Source organism: Parus major, chromosome 2 (assembly GCF_001522545.3).
Source record: "Parus major isolate Abel chromosome 2, Parus_major1.1, whole genome shotgun sequence".
Classification (NCBI taxonomy): domain Eukaryota; kingdom Metazoa; phylum Chordata; class Aves; order Passeriformes; family Paridae; genus Parus; species Parus major.
Window position 1 is genome coordinate 86441447 of NC_031769.1, and position 25197 is coordinate 86466643.

The following is a 25197-nucleotide window of genomic DNA, read 5'->3' on the forward strand; positions in this document are numbered from 1 at the left end:
CAACCATACAACCCCTTACTCTCACAACATTTTTAAGGATCTTTGGCAGTCTCTAGTGCAACTCCAGGGCCAGAGTACTATTAATGTTGCAATTAACACTACAAAAACCAAACCACTACTACTGAACTGGGCTCTTTTTCTCCCTGGAATACTCATCTTGAATGCAACTTGAAAAAGAAATTTTTTTAAAAATAAGGCAAAACACCTCAAATCTCAATCAAGGTTGACTGTGAGATCCTGTCTAGGAGACAGACTCAATGGAGGTTGAGACATTTCTCTAGCAGCATATGCTGACAAAAAGGTGTTAAACAATTCTCTAAGAGCAGTTCAGTCTTCCTCTTATTAGCGTGTTTGACAATGTTAGTTTATAGTGATACTGAAGAGTGGGCATGTGAAGAACCTGAAAGAGCAGATCTTCGAATAATTTCAGTTTTAAACTGCAGAACAGCTTCAAACTACATGATTAACAAATACCAAAACAGGTCAAAAGCTAAATTTTCTACAAGAAATATAATTTCACATGTTGTACTATTTATATTCCCAAGTCACTAAAATTAATAAACAATTAAAGTGCTACAGAAATGTCAGGTTAACAGCCAGATTAATGTGTGCCTCCAAATTCTAAACTCCAAATGACAGGCACTGAACAAAACAAGTATTCAATTAAAATTCTGTGACAAATTAATTGAAAATTTCTTGTAATACAAGCATCCCACCACCCCAAAAACTCATGTTAAAAAACAAAACTTTAGAAGTCTACAGTAAACTGAAGCATTATACGTCTTTGCATGTTACAAGTAAAAGGCAAACTAGAAAACAAGAACTGTTATCTGTTCTTTCCCCCAAAAAATAAACCCCACCCTTCCACACCCTCAGCATTAAATCTACTACACATGTTCAAAACTGACTCAGTGTTTATACAAAACTTCTAAGATAGACAGACCCAGGGCATGCAGACTCCAAAAAAATTCAAGACGGAAATAAACGTATTTTAACACCTACCATCTTTGTACTAACTTATACTCCAGCTGTATCCTGTAAGCTGAACTACTCAGAAACTATTCATCATGAGCATGGCATCAAGCCCTCCATTCCAAATGTATTCAATACCAAGTTATACAAAGTTATCTATGTAATGAAGCATAATTTACCAAGCTGCAGTCATAGGCAAGACACATTCTTAGTTCACAGAAGCAAACAGCAAACAGAAGTTACCTGGTTTGTTCTTGCTGAAGTGTGTTAGGATCAGGTAGAAAAAACCTTACACGAAAATGAAGCGTGCAGGGAAAACCTCCTGCAATATTTTAGAAGAACAAATCAATCATTACTTTAAAACAGAAAGATCCTCATATTTTCATTTCTATTTTTACAGAAAAATTACATGAACAACCACTTAGAAATCTCATGTATGTTTTTCATGAAACTAAAAGAAACTATGAGAAGTCCCTCCTGATGCTCCAACACCAACTTTGAAAAGAAAATACTGTCAACTATAGTAATGCTTTCATTTAAAGTACTTTGCATACACTACTTTGCATAAAGGCTTTACTGAGCTTCCTTTGCCTGCTAAGTATTAGAAGGGAGAAAAGCACTAAATACATTTAGGGTGACTCAGCTGGGATAATGCTCAGTTCTATCTTACATGTAAGTACATTAAATTACAGAAGTCCAACATGCTACTTTTGTGTATGAATTGAAACAAAAATGCATGATCTGTAGCACAAGGTAGAAATGAGAGTGCTGAAAAACATAGCTCAAGTGTTACACAGCACAAACTGGGCCAGTGCCACTCAGGCCTCCTAAGCTGCTCTCCAGCCAGGGTTATGCCAGCTTGCCTGTCCTTCTTGGTAAGCATTCTGTGTTACCCAAAGCTGTACAAAACAAGACATACTAGAACAACAAATGCACCTGGAAGTGTGTGGCATTGTTTTTCTGGTTAATTGTTTTTTAATAAAAATGCATAAATTTGGGGTTTCTTATTGTACGTGTGACAAGAAATTGCCAGAATCTATACACAAAACTGGCTATGCCTCTCTCAATCAAAACCCCTTTTCCTTTGCTTCCCTCTCAGGAGGAATTCACTGGCACCACAATATGACTACTGCTTTCATGGCCATTTAAGCATGTCTAATACTGCTCAGGAACCAGGTTTAGCTGCTATTATAGCATCAAAGTTAATGATCTACCAGGTCTTATTTCCACCCAAGTAGGAGTAAGGAGAAGTAGAAGGATCTGCTGAAATGACTTGCAGACACAAGACTTGAAGAAGAATCTACCATCTGGACAATATGCATTTGTTCTAGTCATAACATAGAAAAACAGAACTACAAAGTTACAATCAAGATAGTAAAAACAAATCTTACCTTTTAACTGTTTCCTAATAGGTTTGCTTGGTTCAAGCCATCGCTGTGAAATGAAAAACTATTAGATGGATTAAAAATATTTTCAAATACATATTGTTTATTCATGTGCACGTGTGTGCATGAATATGTGTGTATACATGCATGTGTACATATTTATACACACATATACATGCACACACATTTTTTATTTACTATACTTACAGGTGAATCTACTGAATTCTCATTTTGCTGTAAACCAAAATATTCCTTCTCTGTCACACCCAGCTGATTATAGGTCATATCCAACAAAATTTGTCCAGTGTCTTGTTTCTGAAAACAAGAAAAGTTTAGAAGTGATACTCTGCAACACTTATACATTTTAAGACCCAATTAATTGAAATTAATTTGATTTGTTTTTTTTTTTTCTAATGTAATTCATGAATAAAAATAGCTGCTGACTCATCAGTTTGAAGTTTTTCAGCAATATGAACTTTATTATGACAAAGGTTTGGGTTTCTTCCCAAAATACTTTAGGCATATGAAATTTCCTAATATGAACAGACATGTAGTCCAGCTCCTGATGTGGGTGCAGCAAATTAATTGTAAGCAGGTGACCCTTCCCCTGCCCACAGAGGGAGCAATGACCTTCTCTGGAGTGGCAGCCTGCAGGGATGGCTTGCAGACATGTGGGGCTGCTGTGGCCCCTGCTGTCACCACAAAGCAGCACAATGTGCTTCCACATCAGCTAATAAAAGACAAAGTATACACAAGGATGGGGAAAAAAAAAAGAGAGGGATCCTGTGATCCAGCCATAAGATCCCATACTTCAGCCTGCACTCTCACCTCCCCCTCTGTGTCCTCATGCTTCCACCCAGCCATCCCATTTTCTGCCTAGATGTCCCCCTTGACAGCAATCACAGAACTGGTGCAACACAGTATCAAGCAGGCAGCAGAGATCAGAAGTCTAAGATAATTTCCTCCAAACCAAAAAAGAATCTCCATGGCATGGTGTTGATGACAACAGATTAACCAATTTCTGTCAAAGAACACTGAACTGATTCTATAAAAAAACCCACAGAACACGGAAAGAAAAAAAAAACAAGCCCCCAAAAAGACTGCAATCCTAAATATGCTAATAAGTAGTAGAAAGCTTGCTGTATGGGGTTTGTGTGGCTAGATTTTTGGTACCAGGGAGGCATCAGTGCAGAGATTCCCCTGCAGCCCACGGTGAAGCAGCTCTGTCCTTGCAGCCCATAGAGTCCCACAAGACAGCCAGAGATCCACCTGCAGCCTGTGGAGGATCCCATGCCAGAGCAGGTGGATGCTTGAAAGGAAGCTGTGAATCAAAGAGAAGCCAGTGGTGGAACAGGCTCCTGGCAGGGACCTGCAGACCCATGAAGAGAGAAACCCACACTGGAGCAGGTTTGCTGGTAGAACCTGTGACCCTGAAGGACTGCACCTCAGGGAAAAGTGATCCATATTGCAACAATTTGTGAACTGTGGCCTGTAGGGAGCCCATTGAAAAAATCTGTGGAGAACTGTCTCCGGTAGGAAGGACCCCATGGTGGAGCAGGGGAAAGACTCCTCTTCCTGAGCAGCAGAAGAAACCAACTGTGGCAAACTGACCAAAATCCCCATTCCTTGTCTCCCTGTACCACTGCAGGTAAGAAGGTAGAGCCTAAGAAGGAGGGGTGAGTGGTGGAAACATGTTTTTAAGACTTATTTTACTTCTCATCCTACTCTGATTTTCATTGTAGTCAACTCAGTGATTATCTCCAAGCTCAGTCTGTTTTGCCTGCAATGGTATTTGGTAAGTGCAGAGCTGTATGGCATCTTAGCTCTAGATTTTTATACACAGAATTGCTGGACAGAGAAAAAATCAGGCCAGTTTGCTTTTTTTATTGAAAAAAGGAAAAATCAAAGAAAACAAAGTTTCCTAATTAGTTTAAGATTTTTCTAAATGTCTCTCTTAAAAGCAGAAATATCTGCGCACATAAAAAACCCAACCCAAAAAAACCCCAAACCAAACAAACAAAAAACTCAAAGGAAAATTATTTGAACTGCAAAAGACATGCACTTTATTTTTGAACAAATTTCTTTAAAATAATTCTCTGGTTTAATGTCTGATTTCTTAAGAAAATTTCTTGATTTTTTTGAAAATAATCTCTTGAAACAAAGGATTTAATGAACAAGCCACATTGTGGGTGGTCCATCTTGCTCAGTATGTAAGAGTGTTCACTTAAAAGCCAATTCAATTATTTGCTTAAACTTTTCTATAATAGAAGAGCCCAGTAAGTCCTTTCAGAAGACTTCAGATTTTTATTCTTTTTTAATAGAGAACAACACTGTTGTGACTGAGTGCTTTAAACAGCAACATATTCTATAGTCTTCCCTTATCTCATAGGAGCATTCTTCCTATTTAAAAAGATGGGAAAAGAAAAACAAAATTTCAAGCAAAGGACACCCACTTGGCTTATCTTATTTTGGAGGATGGAATAGGAGCCAACATTTTCTACTGCTAGAGCAAAACTCCTAGCAGCTCATCTCTGACTTGGATGCTCAGTGTTACCACATCAGGCTGTTGGCCTCCTGTGAAAAGCCGTGCCCATTTTTAAATGTAAGTAAAGTCACATGTGGAGAAAACAATGTAGGCAACTCTACTATTGAGACTACCTTTTCCTCTGCAGCAGTCTCCCATCTTATTTAACTTCCAGAGAAAACAGTTGAGATTTCACAATAAATGTGTGTCCACACAGGCTGTGTGGCCATGAAGAGCAGCACTTTTGTGTTCTCCTTCTACCCGACCTGCACATTCCCACTCCCCACTTTTCAAACAGGCTGCTGGCACAGCCAAACCACAGCATTGATCAAATTCCACTTTTTCTGAAATAGCATAGGCTTAAAATCCAGCTTAGAAACTCAACTGTAAGTGACAAGTAAGGGCCATGCAACCATGCATTCCTTGTCACACAAAGCCACAGCACCATGCACCTGCCAGGTAGCTCTGCCCATCACCATCAGTGGCATTGCCTCCACCATGCAGACTGAGATTTATCCATCAGACATTATCCATATATGTACACAAGAGCAGATGCCACACTCTGAAATAATACATATCTCCTGACATCAGTCAACTCATCAGCACTGACCATATTCATTTCCCTAGGGCTGGGTTTTTATAATCAGAAAGTTTTAACACTTCCTAGTGTCATTATGACACCTGCACAATCCAGAAGCCTAATTGTGCACCTATGGCATGCACTTTTGACAGCACCTATATAAGTTCCTAAAGTTTTATTATGACCACAAGCAGTAATTACAGAGGATGGGATAGATACTTTGATGAAAGAAGGTGTTCAGGAATATCAGGTTCAATTAGAAATGGGGCAGGACAAGACCATAGAGGGCAGATTCTTCTGCTAATTTTTAGTTTGAATTTCAACACTTCTTTCTTATTCCTTTTCATTTTCTTTCTTCACAACAGCTCCTAGTTACTTTATCTCAATTATCTCCTAATTCCTTTCTCAATTTCCATGCTTCCAGTCTTTAATCCCAATTCAGATGCCTTCATCTTCTGTCTCCCTATCCCCTCACAATTCCATTCCTGCCTCTCCCCCAGCACATATGAATTGCTAAGCCATCTCATTCTTTCCCTGTTCCCTTGCTTCCAAGCTCCCCACTATGACATATTACCGCTGAAGATGAATAGATCACACGGACACAGGTTGAGGTGTGGTGCAGAAAGAGCAGAGTTTATTTTTCCTCCCAGGATTTATAGGCTTGTGACCATGGCCAGGGATTGGATGGTCAGGATAACACTTTCTCACTGCACTGGCCATGAGAGATGCCCATCAGAAGACGTGTAACAGAAAGAATGTACACATATCTATGTTTACAATTACAGTCCTGGGAAAGTCCTTAGAAAACTATGTTAGCAAGCTCAGAAGCTGAGTTTTCAGGGCGACAATGACATTCTCTTGAGAGAACTCAGTCACAGTTCTCTCTTTGCAATGTTCCCATGGGTCTCCTAAACCCAAACCCAAACCCAGCTGTTCAGCCAGCAGTAGTCTTATCCACCTACACACCTATTTACTTTTCTTCTGTCTCTCCATATTTCCCAGAAAAAAGTAATTTCCAGCATTACTTTTATGTGGTTCCAGTTCTTGCCCTCTAAAAGCATCGTTTTTTTTCCCAGTGCTTAGATCCAGTCAAAAAATCTAAGCTAAGTAAAAAATGTTATTTTAAATTGTTCAAGTCTTGTAAAAATTCCCAGTTATAAGGGAGTTAGTTTAGTTAATTAGTTTTTCAAGGAAATGTTTATTTCCTTAACTTTGGCATTGCTTTAAGAAACATTTGAATAATTTTTCAGTCTATATGCCTAAAAATGACCACATAGCTCATGCTGCACAATCTTCAATTTACTTAGTAAATTAACAGTTTTGAGACCGAGGTGTAAAGTGAGGCAGGCTAAACATGTCACATCACCACTTCTGAATTTTGATACCCATTCCAATACAATTCATAGCCACAGCATATTCAAATATTACAATGTTGCTTTACAACACATCCTATTTTCACTCCCCTGTGCCATAGGAGGGCAAAAACAACTTGAACACTGCTCAGCAATTCTGGGCATTAGAATCAAGTTCTCCTCAACCCTATCAGACATTAGGAACCCATCAAATATTTAAGGCACTGCTAATTAAGCTCCTGTTTAAGCTACAGTGAAATTTAAAAAATAATGTATTTTCCTCACTAACCTGCACTGCTATAATTACAGAAGTTCTTAAGATAACCTTAAGAATTTTGAAGTTTTACTGATAAGAAACATTTTCAAGAAGTTTGCATATTTCCACCTGAAAAGAACTTTCCATTTAATTCACCTTCATGACATCTACCAACTCCTATTCTGAAATGTTAGAATAAATGCTCTGCATCAACCACCTCATAATCACACACTATTCACCTTCATTTAAATCTGTCTTCAAATCAATTACACCTTATGTTGGACAGGCCAAAAATTAATACTTAAAGCAGTCATAATTAACACCTATTACATTATAGCCATGCCACAACAAGTTCGTACAACATTTAGGGAATTTAAATTAGTCAAATTCAATTTCTAGTAAGTTAAACAACTGTGAAGAGAAAAAAGCCCTTCTTTATTTTTTAATGTCAAATACTGCCTAGAATCTGGGGTGATCAAGACTCACTGCCCTAAGAGCTGCATAAACTTACGGTAAAATTGTTAGTTCCTGGGACTAAAGAGGTAAATATGCACGGAACGGTCTGTATTTTGTTAACTTCTACAAGGCAAGTGGTACAAAGTGACAATTTAAGAGGAGAGAGCAATGTAAAGCATATCTCCCTGTCCTCTGCAGAAGCTTTGCCTCCACTTCCTGGTAATGATAGCCTCCCAGTTAAGCACCACCGAAGCTTTTGCAAATTCAGTCTCACTTTGGACACAATGCCCACTGCCTGTCATGTGCTGTTTGAGGTCATCCTTTTCTAATTTAGCCTGTAATGCTCATTCACAACCAGACAGCCTGTGTCCTTTGGTCCTAAAAGATGCATGAGCCTGAACACAGTGCTACCACTTTCTTTTAATTTCCACAGTGATTTTATACACAGTTAATTTGCTCTTCTGCTGTTTTCTCTTCCTGGAATTTATTTACCCACCTGATTCTCTTATTCAAGTGTGGAAGATTTTGCTAATCTAGAATAAACAGAGCAGGTTCTTTCCTAAGGTCCAGTCTTCTGCAGAGCATCCTAGTTTTACCTTCTATGCCTGCCTGTGGAACTTCCCTCTTTTGTCTCCAAGTAGCCAGGATCCACATGTGACATTCCCTGGAGGGCTGCCTCAATGCCAAGACTAACACTGTTAATACTTCCTTGACACTGGCTGTGAAGATTCTTGCCTGATGCATGAAAGCACTCACCCTTTTCAGAGCAGTAATACACGAGCAGCTCAGTCTGCAAACTGCCACCGTTCTCTATTGTTTGCAACTGAAAATTGAGCTAAAAAAAACATTACCTCATCTCATAAAAGCTATTAGTTTACACTACTGATTTCCCTCACTGCAATTGCTCCTCATTCAAGATAACCTGCTAACTTCTATTCCTGTATCTTTCTGTTGTTAATAAGGCCTCAAACTTAATATTTTGGATTTTTTAAAAAAGTTTCAAGAGCAACACATTTATGAAATCTGACAGTCAAGAACTCACTTTAATGTCCTTGCACTATTTAATATCTCTTTTTCACCAAGATCTACAGCCACCTCCTCAGCCAACTCCTGACCCATCCCATAACTTTTCTAGATGCCATACACTTTAGCACAGTATTTTCCTGAATAAAGGTCATACAAAATATTTATCCAAGGACAGAGTTTTAACCCACTGCATTTCCTCTGCCTCACAAAATGATTTAAAACAAACATATATATGAGGTTAGTCATTTCAGTTCTAACTTTGAAAAAAATCTACCCTTCACTAATTCTTTCCTTCAGCATTTATTATGAAGTCATGCCCCACAAAGGGCTAAGACTAACAAGCCTGCTGTAGGACAGATCACTTTCTCACTGTCCTCAAAGGCATCATCAAATTTCATACTGTCTTACTGCTTTCCAGTTGAGTACACTGACCTGTCTCAACATAAAATTAAATATTTGTTGCCAGCCTGAAACTTCATACAGCAGTTCTTTCAACATTCAGGGACACAGAGTGGCATTGAACCATCTTGTATTATCAAACAATACTAAACAATACTGAGTAAGAAAACTTGGTGACATGCATACAAAAATTCTGCATCATTGCATTTTTCTATGAGTTGTTTAAAATTATAAAACTCACACCCACAATCAAAAAGAACCTCTAAGACTTGTATCTCTGTCCATTATTTTAAATAATTACAGTTACCGATTATTATTAAATAAATACAGTTACTGATTGTAACTGTAGGTGTTCATTTTAACAATCATACTCCTTCCAAATACTAGAAGAAGAAACTTAACTGAGGTGGAAGGAAAGGAAAAACATTCCTTATAATTTGAGCTTTAATTCATACAACTTCTTGAATTATTACAGCCTCATTCTTTCATTTCAAGAAGAAAAAACTATTACCAATAGCCAACTAGTTTAAAAGCAAAAATCACAGTAATAAGACAAAAGCATTAACTCAGATAGACAATGAAATTCAGAAATAATCTGACTCTGTCAGTTTTATCCCTTCTCAAAAGTCAGTTTACTGGAGAGACATGTTTCCCAGGTGGTCATTCCTGGCAAATGGGCCAAAGTAGAGCAAAACCAGAAAATTCTTAAGTTTAAATCAAAAGTTACAGATGAATTTGCACTACTACACAATGTAATATATATACTATAATAAATACCTATTAAATATACTCAAACATGGTATGTGAGAAAATTCTGTATATATGAGAATGACAGCTAATATTTTCTCCAGGTGAAAAGCCTATGAATTATAGTCTTAAAACATGACAGAAGTGACATTAGGAACAGAGGTGAGTTAACCTTACCATAAAACTGAAACACTCAAAATTTACTGTGAGGCTTCAAGAAAGCCTGTATGTAATTAAAGTCAGGTGCAACATTCAGCCCTAAATGCAGTCAAGCCTTTGTCTCAAATGTGGTTTGGAAATAACATTTCCACCTCTCAGCTTCCATGCACCTTCTATTCTTTGCCTGGTTTTTGGACATGTTCCATCAAAGTACTGAAACACATAACAGTGGAACAAGAAAGGCCATTTCAGCCTTGCATAGTTAACATACTCTTTGGACTGTAAGCAATGTAGCGGAATGTGTCTGTCTGTACTCCCATGTGAACTTTCTTGATAATAATGACCTAAAACCAGCACATACCACAGCTTATGCTGATGAACTCCCTGTGATACCATGAATCCAAATTTCAGATTCACCAAAACTGTAGTATAACACTTTTAAATAAAAACATTGAACAAAATATCCAATCACTTTGCTACTCTGCCAAAGCAACAAGTCCAGGAAAAAAACAGCACTGCTCTCTTGCAAATAAGTCTTTATTTACAGCTGGTCAGGATACAGGACACCAATATTCTTTTGGGCAAGTGATTAATAAGAACAATTTTTCAGAGAGGAAATTATGCAGCTACCTTCACGTTTCTCAACAGAGAGAAAGTTCCTCTGGTTATATTCATATGCAAAATCTACCTTCATTTTTCCTTTGTCCAGTTTTACAATACTTAGTTTTTATTCACCCTCCTACAGACAGAACCACTGGGAAAACAAACATCTGAAGTATCATATGACAAAGAAGAAAGAAACCTATAGGTATAACTACAAAAGTGCCATGCCATTTGGTAAAAAAAATATTGATGAAAATCAGTGCTGTGGGCTCTATAAAGATCTTGTTTCCAGAGACTGAAAAGAAAGTTTTATCTCTAGTCTCCCTGCTCTCTGAAAGATCCAGTATTTTGAGATACCATAAATGTACTACCATCATTTTAAAAATGTTAGAACTAACTCAAAATTCCAAAATATGTAAGTTCTTCTCAGTGTTTTAAGTTTAGACTATTTAATCAATTATTTCTATTAAATTTAAACCCACCTAACATTTTGTAGTCTTGAGCATATGCACATTGTCAACAAGATAACAGAAATAGAAACATAGGAATATCCATTTGTTTAAATTTATAGTTTAAATTTATCTTGAGGTTCTTACCCATGACATTTCTTTTCTTTAATGTTATTTTTATATATAATCTCCTTATGACTTTGAAAGAAAGAAATCCTTTTGCAGCAAGAATTCTGTGTTCAGAAAGCTGCTATATTATAAAGCAATGCTCAGTTGTTTTCATTCCACTGTCATTAAATTCGGAGAACTCTCCAATTCCACTTATGCTATTAAATGGACAAAGGCCAAGCTTCAAGTATTCTGCTTTTCCACTTTTACTTTCTACTCTTTGTTGATGAAAAATATGTCAATGAACATAAAGCATACTTATGTATATGTGAATAATGTTAGTTATTAATGTTAGTTCAAAGTGTAACACCTATCAAACTTTGAGCCTTCACAGATCAGAACCAGGTACAACTAGACCATAAACAACCCTAAAGAATTCCCAGTCTTAATTTTCCACTGGTAATACTGAAGTTCTTTTAAAGAGAAAACACTGAACTCTATGCTTTAGAAGAGGTGATCCTGTTCAGGTCTAGTTCTCCAAACTAACAGAGGAGAAAAGTTCAACATATTTCACTGATAACTGCAAAAAGAGAGAAAGCAAAAAACCTAGAAAACTTATTTACAATATCCACAAGACATAGTGAGTATTTTTATCCATGTGTCTTGTATCTATGTCTAGTCACTTCAGAAAGCACCTTCATTTTAATAATGTACTAGTACATCATTTAATATATTCCTGCTAATTTGTCTTCTGGGAAATTATGCCATGTGATTCTTTAAAATATGGAACTGTTAATTAACATGTCATCCAGAAATGAATTAAATGTGGAGAAAATCATCTTGATAAGAGAAACAGTTTCTCTAAAGCAACAGAGAAAGACTTCACAAGAAGGGAAAATCTGTTCAGAGCAAAATTTATTGTCCTCCAGTACATGCCCAGCTGATTTCCAGAATGACCACAGACCTGAGTTATTCTTGTTCACAGACATAAAACTGAAATATGTCGACAATTAAAATAACACACAAACACAGAGTCAGGCAAAAACTTCACAAAGCTAAATTTTTCTGCTAATGTAAGCAGAACTTGGATACAAATTTTCTGCAGCTAGCTTCAAACCCTTTCGAAAAATGGCCCTTATGACACTACCAGAGTGCAGCAAAGCCTATTCTTAGGCCAATATCAAGGTTAGATATCCAAGGAAGGGCCATTCTCCAAGAAAAGTGCTGCCTTCCCTCATTACCAGCATGACAGCTCAGTACTCAAATACCATAAATCTTCAGTGAAAACTCTTCCTTTTCTTAGTCCATAACACAGTGGGAAAGCCACATTCCCTGCTCCTCTTAAGTAGAGCAATAATGAGTCCTACATCACCCCTATGAGGTTCAGCATCACAGCTGCAGTAAAGGAGGCCCTTACAAACCCTGGATGAAGGAAGTAACTAGCAGTGGTACCCTAGGGATATGCTGAAGGTAGGGAGATAAATCAGTTGGGCTCAGAATTTTGAAAAATCATAGAACGGTTTTGGTTAGAAGGAACCTTAAAGATCATCTGGTTCCAACTCCCCTACCATGGCCAGGGACACCTTCCACTACTCCAAGTTCCTCAAAGCCCCATCCAGCCTGGCCTTAAACACTTCCAAGGATGGGATGGCTGTTACTTCTCTGGGTAACCCAGTGCTTGACCACTGTCACAGCCAAGATTTTCTTGGGAAAATACAACTTTAGTGTGCAGTTTTAAATGTCCTATTAGAAAGCACCATGTAATCTAAGATATCTAAACAATATAGCTTCCTCAGCAAAATGCTTCTTGTCAAACAAGGTAAATTGGATAAAATAAGTATCATACAAAGAAATACACACAAATCTTACACACAATTTACTTAAATTTATTCACAGTTTTTCTCCATGGTCAGATAATTCTATTGAAAGTTGATTGAGAAGTGAAGCTGTTTCCCTTGTTTTCATTTAAAAATGAACGGATATTTCAAATCAGTACTAAAGGTATTTAAAGGTATTTAGTACTAAAGTACTAAACCTTGGAGAATAAAATACACTAAAAATACAGTTTAAATCTCCATTAATCCTGTTTCCTTCCCCACATCCAAATAAAGAGACTGTACTGAAGTACGAAAGACTGAACAGAACAGTCCTACTGAGCCACAACGTCTTCACTGTTTACATCATCTTTGCATTTCTGTAAATATGTATTGACATCACCACAGGAATTTATAAGGCCTCCTTCTTTCAGGAGGAACCCTTTTTACCAGTCCTTTGAAGGAGGAGCACATCCCAATTCGGGAGCTCCCTTTAAATATGAATTACTTATTCATAGTTGATAATGATCGCCAGATCTGTTTCTTTGTGGTTACTGTATCATATAGAAGACCTTTTTCCAGATACAATCTGCATGCCACAATTTTATGACACTGAGGTCCATTGGCTTAAAAGTAAATTAAAACAGCACTTTTAAAACCCACTTCATAAGCAGTAAACCTGCAATTTGTTACAGCAAAGCTACATCTTCAACATCTTTTGGAGATACAATGCCTCAGGGTCCCATATTTCATCTGCAGCTTTCAAAAAAATTTATATGTATTTAAAAAGAAAGTAGTTTTCCAAACTTACGTTGACTTTGAAGCTTTGTACTGAGCCATCCAAAAAGTGGACGTTACAGGTTATTTCTGATCGGGTTTTCTCTTTTGGTAGCTCTGATGCTCGTATGTTATTTATCCTCCCACCTAAGGCTCGTAAACGGGAGTTCATAACTATTGCTGAATAACCTATAAAACAAAAAATTATGTTTAATGACAGTTTTTATAATTCTCTATGTTAGTTTTTCCAGAGTAACTCACGACATCACCAAGACCTCATTATACCCCAAGTTAACAAATGCTTCTTATAGGAAAAGAATAAGGTGTAAAATTAGCCTGTTGTAAACCAGGATGTAAATGCATAAATATAGAGGGGCTCTCATTGTAAATGTGAAAATTATCAAGAGAATCACAGGTAATCCCTCTAACAAATACATATTATGCACTGCAATGGTAAATGCCATGCAAGGTTAGGCATGACCCACTGCCTTAGTTTAAGTCAGTAAAAAACCCCAAACAGCTACTATAAAGTAGGAAAACAATGTCAAGACAAATTTTTATCATCTATAACTAGGAAACCCCTTACCCCCATTTACATTTCCTATATATTTCTGCATTTACAATACAAATTTCACAATAATTCTGTTTACTCTCAACTGACAAAACAGTCTTGAGTTAATGCAAATCAGGTTCTATCAAGTAACACCGATTCAGGAATATATATGCAAACACCATATGTAAGGCAAGCAGAACTAACCTTAAAACATGTCAATATTTTACAGTCTATCATACATAAATTCATGAAGCCAGAAATTCATATCAAAGAAGAATATGCCACAAGATAAAAGTTATTTTGTTGCTTAGGCTTTTTTTTTTAAAAAAACAACTCTTTCCTCAAAACCAAAACTCTGAAAACCAGTATTTACAAATTAAAACAAAAGAACATCCCATGAAACAGAAAAAGGCATTCATTGAAATAAGAGGTGAATTAAATTCAGACAAGCCTGTAAACATTTCAAGGCTCTTTTCACTGGATCAGTTTACCAATTAAGATCACAGCATTTAAAGCCAGTTGGCAAGCGAAGCAGAGGATAGTTTTCCAGGTTAATTACCATACCAATTACCAAACCATACCTCACTTATAAGGGGACAGCTACAAAAGGGACTTGCATAATATGAGTGTTGCATAGACTGCTGGCCAAGCTAGATGGCACCTATATGAATACTAGTTTGCCATCTCCCCTTTTTTGTGTATCTGCCTTAAAACACAGGCTGGCTTTTCTTCTATGCAGCTAGAGAAATGGAACAATTCAGGAAAAAAAATAAATCACTTATAATACCAAAGCATTGCATCTACTACACATCTCTTTGAAAGGGATACGTGAAAAGCAGAAAGAGCTATGAGATGTAAAATTGTATAAAGTGGGCTTTTTGGGGCTGCAAAGCAGCCAGTGATCCATCTTCATTCAACTATGTGTAAACTATACTCAGAAGCAGCTAAAACAATTGCCTTCTCACAGACAGCTCAGAAGTCAGACACACATTAGCATTCAACACTTCCAACAATACTCTCATGGGGTGTTTTGTCAGCCAATTGATAGTTCACCATTGTATATTCTCTAAAATCAAAACTGTAAGCTATCATGACTAATTTTTTAGCCAGCATGATTTTATTTTTTTTTCCTCAGAAAAGGTGTGATTTGGAGGTTTTAGCTGTTGGTTTTCTCTGGCTCTTTTCTTTTGTTTTGTTTTTAAAGGAGGAGATTAAAAAAAGAGGTAATCTTTAGGAGAATTACAAACAATATTTCCATAAAAAACACCGAACACTCCCATTGTTCTGCAATTTTTCTTGATATACATTCTGCAGTTAATTATAGTATTTTTATTTTTTTTTAATATCCAGAAAATGGGCTAATTCAGGAATGGTTACTGTTAAATAAAACATACAGTTATCCAATTATCAAGAGTACACAGAAAGTTGACAGCAAGCTATGATTGTAGAGGAAGCCTTCAATCTCACATTTTCCAATTTTCTAGCAGCTTAGTTTTAAACTATTTATTCAGCACTGTGTTCATCTTTCACCAAAAAGTCAAGTGACTACATGAATTATACTACAAAGTCTTTTCTACACTCTCCACCTCAGCTCAGGGAAAAAAATCCCTTCTCATTTGCAGAAATAGCTCTCTATCCTCCAGTCCACTGATGGATAAGTGGAAGGTTATCCTTCACTGTGGGCCAGCCACTAGATGAGAGAGAATGTTTTGGTAGCCAGATTCAAAGCTTCAAAGACTGGCCTTCAAGGCTCAGTTCGCATTGCAATGCCTAACAGTCGCAGCACACAGATTTCTGCATTCCTAGGAAAAAAGGCTATTTGACCCTTTTACTTATAAGTTCCAACCTATCTTACACTTCTACTATTCTCTTTCTCTATGCCTTAATTGTATTAAAACTTTGTCAGGCTTCAGCAGAGAGCAACAATCACAGGAGTCTCCAGAACTCTGCTCTTGATCTACCCAGAGAAAAGGAACAGTGCTCAGCCCCTGAAGCCCTAGTGCAGAACATGCTGCAAATTGAGCTACACTTGGAAACCCTTCAGACATTTTGATACCCAACCTTAATCCCTCTCCAGCAGAACATTATTTTTTCAAGTGTTACAATATAGCCAGATCTTGCTACTCACTTGTTTGAGCCTCAAATGCAGAAGCCAATAAATAGCATCAATAACATTTATATACGTATGTGCCTGCTATCCAGAAAAAACAAGAAAAAAATACCAGCAAAACAAGAAAACTCTTATACCTGAAAAAAAATTTACCTGAATAAACCAAATTGATGATTTTTATTTAAGTGACTGTGCATAGTAGCACAAGTAATTACAGGTCTATTTCATATCATGGTCCCTCTGTAGGAAGCCCAGTGCCTGTCTCCTGGATAACCTAAGCTATCCAAGAATCAAGAGTAACACGTATTTACATACTGCAGTTCACTATAAAATGAGAGGTGCTTAGTTTGAAATTTATAGTCTTGTGCTAGTTTTTCAGTTACCTTTGGTTTGACACTTTCAGGTGATCTGCTGGATGCTGGGTTATATGCCCAGTAAGTTGGAAATTCATCATGAGAAATTCAAACCTGCTAGTGTGACCAGTTTGCATTGGGTTCACAAATGAAAATTTCTTTATTTTTACCATTTTATGTAAAATCACACCAGGAACACAGAGTTCATAGTTTGTGTTTACGGCATCCGAAGAGCCCCAGCTGAGGCTGTCCTTGACCAAGCCAGCTGACCACAGGAGCTGTGCCAAAAGACAGGGACAAATGGCTGAGTGTTTGGACACCACAGCCATCAGTCAATGGGAGCTCAAAGAGGACTAATGAAGCCCTAGGAAATTGCCTCCAGCTGGAGCCCCCAGCAGAGAAAGCCACGCCTTCTATTTCCCACCTTCATGGCCTTGAGCACCACTGTGCAAAGTGAGCTCCTCAGGGAGCTCTGTTACAGGTGTCACACCGCTGGAACCTGCCCACACCACTTTGCGTGTCCCACCTCAGCGTGCCACATGCTCAGCAAGTGCCAGCAAGGGAAAAAATTAGTGAATCCCTAGCCTAAAGGGCAAGGGAAGGAGAACAGGAGACAGATGAGCAGCTGAGTTGTTGGATCTGCTCCATGACTTTTCATCCATAAGTGAGCTGTGTTTAAAGCTGTCTTTTAAATAGGGCCAGATTGTTGGAATGGCTTATGGACCCCAGTGCAACATGTAGAAGCACATGAAGGAACCTGCAATGGCAACTGCTTTTGGGGAAAGCAGAGGGGCCACTGAGATCCCCAGCACAACCAGAAGCCTTACACTTCTAAGACTAGGGCTTTTAAGCCCTAGCAATCACCCTCCAGCCCTGAGCAACCAGAACCAGCCATTACATGCAAATGTCAGTTCCTGTTTGTAGCCTCAGGAAGGAGGCTGATTCAGAATTGAAACCAAACTTTAAAAAACCTGCAAGACAATTTAACACTATCAACAAGTCAATACTTTAATACTTTTTCCCCTTTCCCTAAAATAAGCTTGTTGCCTAAAAAACATCCAGGAAGTTGGGAGGTATATTTTAATTAAACAAACAAAACCACCCCAAAACACAGTTATTTTCACAGTTATAAAGTATAAAACAAACATGTGGAATTCTATCCCATAATGAAATCATGCAGTAGGCTTACAGGAGAAACAATACAAGTACAGCCATGAAAAGAAGTTAATGTTTTCCAAGTACATTAAACACTTTTATGGACAAGTTTGGTTATGCATGCCTTCTCCTACAGTAACACTGCAGTCAAGCAGAACAAAAATAACATGTTCTCCTCATCTTTTGTATTGAAGACTGACTATTAAAAATACTTTTTTCCATACCAGCATTTAATTTCTTTCCAACTGCTCCGAAACTGTTGTTAAAAAAACTTAAGGCTCCATTATCAGTATAAACCATTAACTTCTTTTTTACCAGGTAACTAAATCAAGGGAAGATTTGCTGGGTATACACTCAAGGACCTTCCAAATATAATCACACTGCATAGAACTGTTAATGTGATCGTTTTAGGGGGTTTTTTTTGGTGGTTTTTTTTTTTTTTTTTTAATAAATCATTTATTTGATACCCATTTCTTTGGGTAAATAGGGATAATTTACTCCTGTAAATGGTTGCACTCATGTTTTTTTCTAGAAGACTATGGCAATAAGTCTTAAACTGAAAATGTTTGCCTCTCAAAAATCATATATACTACAGAATCTGTGGGAATGTCATTTACAAAAGAATAGTACTTCCAACCCACTTATATTGTCAGAGTGACCACCTGGGCGAGGAAGAGAAAAGCAGTCATAATAAAGACATGGCCGGTCTTGTGTATCCTCTCAGTAACAGTTACATTTTATGTTTATCTGTTCCTTTACTTAAAAGATACAAGATAAATGAGGTGGGAAAGGAAAGAGCTATAAGAAAGTTAAGGTGTCTTTGTAACAATGTATATCCCTAAGACAACTGATACAAATGCTCTTCAGTATGCATCAACCATGTAGTTAAGAATTATTTACACACCTCAAAGCTGTATCTATCATCAGTGCACCTCAGCGACGACTAAATTATTCAGGCAGATTTTCCAAATAGAAGAATTAGGCTTAACTCACTACGTATGAAAAATAGTTTCTGCTTTCACCTTCTGCAGATGAAATGCTTCCTCTTTTCTACATTCCCTATGAGAAACTAGATGCCTCCCTATTAATAAAAAATTCAAATCTTCTATTTCACAGGAAAATCCCAAGAGGTATTGACCACAATATAAATTATCAGGCATTACTAAAGCAACAACCAAAGACAATCTTCATTTTGAGCAGTGAGTGCCAGTCACCATTTTCTCCTTATTTGTAGTTATTTCCTCACAAAATTTTCCTGATGTGTTCATTTAAGTTATACAGAAAGTAAGTGTGGAAGCCAGAAGCAACCTGATGAAACTTCACATCACTTGGAAAAAATAAAAATAAAAATAAAAAAATAAAAAAAAATCAAATGCAAAGCAATTAAACCGTAAATAAAGAACAAGCATGAAAGCCTTAAAGGATTAAGCCTTACATCGTATAGTATAAAAATACCTCCAAACTGAGAAACAAAGAAAAGGCTTGTTGCAGCATAGCTTTCCTTACAACAGGAATAAAGGTTAATATCATGTTGGAAGTCACTGCATGTGTGTAGATACACCCACAACTTCCAAAGCAGTAGCTACAAGTTTTCAAACCACTGCTCTTTGAGGAGGGCAGCAATATCATTATAATAGAGACTCTTCACACCAAGGTTAAAATCAACATTAATAAAACTAAAGATTTGGCTTTCTTAGATTTGTTTCCAGTGGCTGACACCTGATATTTTCAAGCACAGCAAAATTATTTATCTGCAGTATAAGTAACTAATTGGTCCAGCAAAGAATTCTAAGAGTGTTACCAAAAATACTAATAAGGCTTAAATCATTCTAGTTATCATCTTATGTTTTCAAGAAAAAAAACAAAAAACCTATAGGCAGAGATTCTTCACAGAAAATTAGTTCATATAAGCAAAAAACATAAGCATTTTGAAGTTAAATCTCAAACAGGCCTAACACATATTGCCATATGCCAACCCACAATTTACCAGAACCAGTACAGAACAGAGCAAAGAGAAAACATCCTTCCACAGTAAAATATAATGATACCTCTTCTTCATTTAATAGCCCTTAATGCTGGAGTTCACCCACAAATAAGCCTTCAGGGTAGGCCACATACAGTGCAACACCTCTATTTGTTTATTTAGAATGTACTTCAAAGCATTTTAGTTTCAATGAAGGTAGGTACAAGGAAGAAAAACATTCTAAAATAATCTAAAAACACAAACCAGACCACAAGTAACTGTGAATACTCTTTCCTCTTCTAACCAGCACAGAATTGGAATCCAGCTTTTTATTTCACTTTCAAAATCCAGTAAGTAAATAAACTGGATTTGTTCCTATGTCTAGAAATCAGGTACCTACCTATGTACAGTAGTCACTGCCTCTTAGAAGAGAATCTAACATATGCAGGTGAATAAATAACTATAAGATGTTAGATGCCTAATTAGTGCATAAAATTGAGTAATTAAGTGATTTGCAAGCCTTCCCTGCAATTCCTTTAGCTTTTCATTATAACACAACCCTGGTAAATCCATATTGCAGTGTTTTCATGGGAAATCCAGCTATTTAAAACTCTAGATTCCAGCAAGACCACATATGAATGTCAAAAACAGACCAGAAGAGATGGATGGGAGGGGAAATATGCCTTTTAGTTCTAGCATTTTACTGTGCCCTGACTGACACGTCGCTGAGATCCCACTAAACCAGTATCATACTGAAGGTAATGCAAGCAGTGTGAGCAGCTGCAGTATCTGGTGCAGAAAAGCCACGCACCACAATAAGTCACCCATCCTTATTTCAGTTCTGCTGCCTGGCACCTACATAACACTCATGCAGCTGCACAGGAGACAGCATTTCTGTTGGGGACCATCTTAGAGTGGCAGAGTAAAAACACTAAATGACCAAATTATCCTTAAAAAAGAGGAAATATTCACATCAAACATTTGTTTTATATATATATATATCTAAATACATATGAATGAATATATATACAAAATACATATGAATGAATACATTTATAAAAATACATATGAATATATATATTACATATATATTCATTCCAAGATGAGTTTTAGAGACAAAGATTCCGTATCAACTTTTCTGAGACCCTCCTTCCTCTCCTCCTCCCCTTTTGAAAAATGTGTGCTTCACCTGCAAAGATTTACCAGAAAGATTTTTACCCCAAGAGCCTTAAAACAACTTCAGGCATCCCAACAGTTCTTGCTGTTAAGACTAAAGAAGCAGAACAGGCTGCCATCACAGGGTAATAGAGATTATTTGACCAAAATAACCATACTCTTTACATAGTAATAGCCTTTACATGGGGGACTGGGGGTTAGAAGGATGATCCCAGCCTTTCATCAACATGTCCAGCAGCAAAGACTGCTTATCTGAAAACTTAATCTTGAAATCAGATAACCTAAAGGTAACTAAATTCTAGAAGAGCTTATTGGTGGAAAAACAATACTGGCCATCAATTTCAGTGTTGTTCAGATCCTGTTTTTAACATTCTTTATTCCAGCTTCTGAGGGAAATATTTTGGTCACATTTGCAAAGGATCAAAAAAGATTGTATGAATAATTCCTCAGACTTCAAAGGTATAAATCTGGTCATGCCAACTTCACAATTTTTTTATTTTTACATACATACAATAAAACCATGCAGGTAAGGCATTGTAGGATCAAATGTGTAATTTCAAAGAGAATGAAGCATTATTGCTAGACCTGAGACACAGGATTACCACAAGTACACAGACAGTATCTACTGCATGCAAGAATGAGTGAGAGCAGAAAAACTAGTGGGAAGAAAAAGCAAGAGACCTGCTCCCTACACAGCTAAAATACTGTGAAATACAGATGAGAACAAGACACACTTATAATGCTTGCACATTTTTTGCAGTTTTAGTGCTCATGTCAGAGATCTTTACGATGTTTATTTAAAAAAAAACATTTATAAAATAACACCTTCAGCCAGGGTGTTGAGGGCAGCAAACAGCATGCTCCTTCACTTCCTGCACCCTGCCAATCAAAGTGTTCAGGAACTCTATGGCTTCCTCTATTGCCTGCCTCAGCTTTAAGTGGATCAGAGAACAAAAGAAAATCATCTCACAAAAAAATACAAGGGCTATGACTACTTTATTTCCAAATAATGCCTTTGGGAGGTAACAAAAAACGTTGCATGAATTCAAAATAAATACTGCAATAAAACTGCAGAATGAAAGCTGAAGTTCACCTTCTCCAGCGTGGTAGTTAGTGTCTTACACTGACAGTGCTGAAGAGTGGAAATGAAGACTGAGTCATAGTGAAAGCTGAGCACTGCAGTGCCCAGCTATCAACATTTCACAAAAATATATGAGTTTATATAGAGTAAATAATTTATGCCTTCAAATTTTCAAAGCCAAGTAAGTAAGCATTAACCACTGAAATTTATAATGACAAGTAACTAAAATATTCTGAAATCTTAGTTATCAAATTAATCACCATACCAAAACTGAAATACAAAAAAGACCTCAAATTCCATTAGCAATACACGGTGTCATTAAACTTTTGTCTGACACATAACATGAAATAACAAAACAAGAACCATCACGTCAGTCCTTCTGCCAAGTAAAGCTGTGATATTTAAGCAGAATTGTAACTAACTGCCTGATAGATTCAGGAAGAGATGTAGAAAAATAACCAAAGCTCTAAAGATTAAAACATATTTTCAAAACATGGTTTTAGAGGGAAATTCTACTTTTTTACTATATCCATAGTATGATACTAATCAAACAGTCTAGAAACTACTAGTTCTACTGGTTTTAAAAACACCTTAAAATAAAATAGGGATTACTCACATAAATCTCACACTATCCACTATGCTTCCAGGTTAATATAAATCTCTACCTCCTATAGTGTAACATAAACAAATACATACATATTTCACTTTTGAGAATGTTGCTGAGAGTGTCAGAAAACTTCAAGTCCCCATATAATGTTTGCTATAGGACACATGCTCTTTTCTGATAGCAACTTTGAACAGTTGTCCTCCACCTATGAGTTAAAAGACTACTGATCTACACTGAAACATTTCATCTGCCAATGCACCATGATGACGGCTTACCAAAAAAAATAGAAAATCACAAATTGCAGATAATGCCTCTTATGAATAACAGGCATTTTAAAAAAAACCCAAACACCAGCTTTCTGAAACAATCCTCTCCTCATACCTCAAATACATTTTTAAAGTATTTTTTTCCTTTATATATATATATATATGCCAGACAAGTAAGAGATCTTTTATAACTTTTACCTCAAATTAACACAGTACATTTTGCATGTCAAAGCTACAGTTATTAAAGATTTCAGTCTGTTCAACATGACTGATGTCACTGTACCTCACATTTCATCTTCCTTCTTAAAAGCAAAAGAAATTCAAGCTATGTTTCAAGGAGCAAGAATATAGTGGACTGTAGACAGAACAGACTACAGACTCAACCCAAGGCTGTGAATATAAATGTTCACATTCTATTTCTGATGTTGGCACTATTGACATTTTGCAAACCAGTCGCTTTCCTCCTCTCCATATTGAACACGGATCACGACAGAAGTAATTTCCAAAGTATACTTTTCAAACTTTGAAAAAGCAGGGGTAGGTAGCTGGACTGTGGATACACTTAAAAACTCGTTCTTCTACAGAAGGACTGAATGGCCCTGAAATCTGTCAGCTCAGAAAGATGCTGCTGGCAGTGGTGACTGACTTTTGTTGCCAAGGGGGAAAGAAGGAAAGAAAACACCTTAATCATGGCTGTGAGAGTATTAATGATAACTAATGTCACAAAAAGCTAACTCAGCTTTTAAAGAAAACAGAAATTCCACACAAAATTCAGCACTGAATTGTTGAGAAATAGCCTGAAATTACAGATGACTGAAGTTTCCTTCATGCATGGGCACAGTTGAGTAGCGGATCAAGACCTGCCACTCTTACCTGGTGTTTTCCACTGTGGGTAATACTCAATCTGCTTCTCAACACAACAAAGGACTGTGTACCATTCAAGCTTGGGAAGAAAAAGTCTCATCACTGGCAGCAAACAAACCCAGTCCATACTTTTTGCAAGAAAACATTTCAGGTCTCAGAAGAAAACCTATCTTTTGAATTGTGTTTATGAACAAAAAACTCTTCAGAATTACTATGAATTGTGTTTATGAACAAAAAACTCTTCAGAATTACTATGAATTACCTTTCTGAACCCAGATATTTATTTCAGAACTTAAAACTTCACAGAATTGTTTTCAATGCATTCCTGTTTCATATATTTTATAATCCACATTCTGCCACTAGCTTTTGAAATATATTCCATTAAGCATGACAGAAGACTTCCGTTATAAAACCTATGGCTTCAAAAGGTCCCCAAAGGGCTTTGGAACACAACACTGGCAATCTGCAGGTAACCACAGAATAGCATTGAAAAAGATTAAATGGTAAAATAATCAAATCACAGAAATTCTTCCTTTAAAAGAAAAAGGGAAGACACAATAGCAATCTGAAAATTGTAAGTTATGCTATGAAGGGAACTTCAGGCTGTATGGGCAGAAAAAAGTACTTCTTTTAGAGACTATAATTCTATAATGCAATTTATACTCCATTTAGACTGTTCAAAATGACAAGTTCAGGAGATCCCCAAGTTTCGCAAAACTAACTGAAGAAATTACACAAAGTTCTACCTTGTGATCTTCAGAAAATAATTGAAAATGTGCTGCAGAAGTCTTGCATCTCAGAATCAAAACCTAAATGTGATAAAATTAAAACACTTCTTGATACTTTGATCATAACTTCTTATTTTTACATATTCAGATTAACAAAACTGAAGATGTTCATGTAAGAAGTTTACTTGCCCTGTGAGGGGATTAAGGGAGAAGAAAAAAACCTCCAGAAAATCTACAACTTCTTATATGGGTATGTAGTGATAGGAAAAAGGGTAATGACTTAAGTTAAAAGAGGAGAAATTTCGTTTAGATATTAGGCAGAAAATCTTCACTATGAGGATGGTGAAGCACTAGAATGGGTTGCCCACAGAAGCTGTGGATGCCCCACCCCTGGAAGTGTTCAAGACCAGGCAGCACAGAGCTTTGAGCAGCCTGTTCTAGTGTAAGGTATTCCTGCTCATTGTAGGGGGTCTGGAACTAGGTGATCTTTAAGGCCCCTCCCAACTCAACCCATTTATATGATTATTTGTAAATCAAGAAGAAAAAGCAAACACACACTGTGGAAAGCCAGTCTAGGAACACCTGCATTTGATAAACAATTGCCAGAGATTAACAGCTTACTGCCATTCTTTCCTCTCCTCATCTCATCTTCCTCCCCCATTTATGACTAATAGAAATATTTGTATTTTAAGCTTACCAAAGCACACCTCTTCCTTTTCAGTTTGTTCCACAGA

General features: G+C 36.9%; 1 protein-coding gene across 3 annotated transcripts in view; it reads right to left on the minus strand.

Moving 5' to 3' along the window:
• The window catches only part of PTPN3 (protein tyrosine phosphatase non-receptor type 3), a 125013-nt gene that overhangs the window by 81533 nt on the left and 18283 nt on the right, over window positions 1-25197 (minus strand). For 2 of the 3 annotated variants that reach the window (XR_004496027.1, XM_015619328.3), the window contains exons 2-5: window positions 13642-13796; window positions 2565-2672; window positions 2364-2421; window positions 1216-1294 (exon numbers count right to left, since the gene is read on the minus strand). Coding sequence is in view for 2 of the 3 variants with exons in the window: in XM_015619328.3 (XP_015474814.1) it covers window positions 1216-1294; window positions 2364-2421; window positions 2565-2672; window positions 13642-13779 (383 nt within the window). In the remaining variant the exon portion in view is untranslated. The remainder of the gene's footprint in view (window positions 1-1215; window positions 1295-2363; window positions 2422-2564; window positions 2673-13641; window positions 13797-25197) is intronic. The other variant, XM_033512171.1, reaches the window with a different exon arrangement.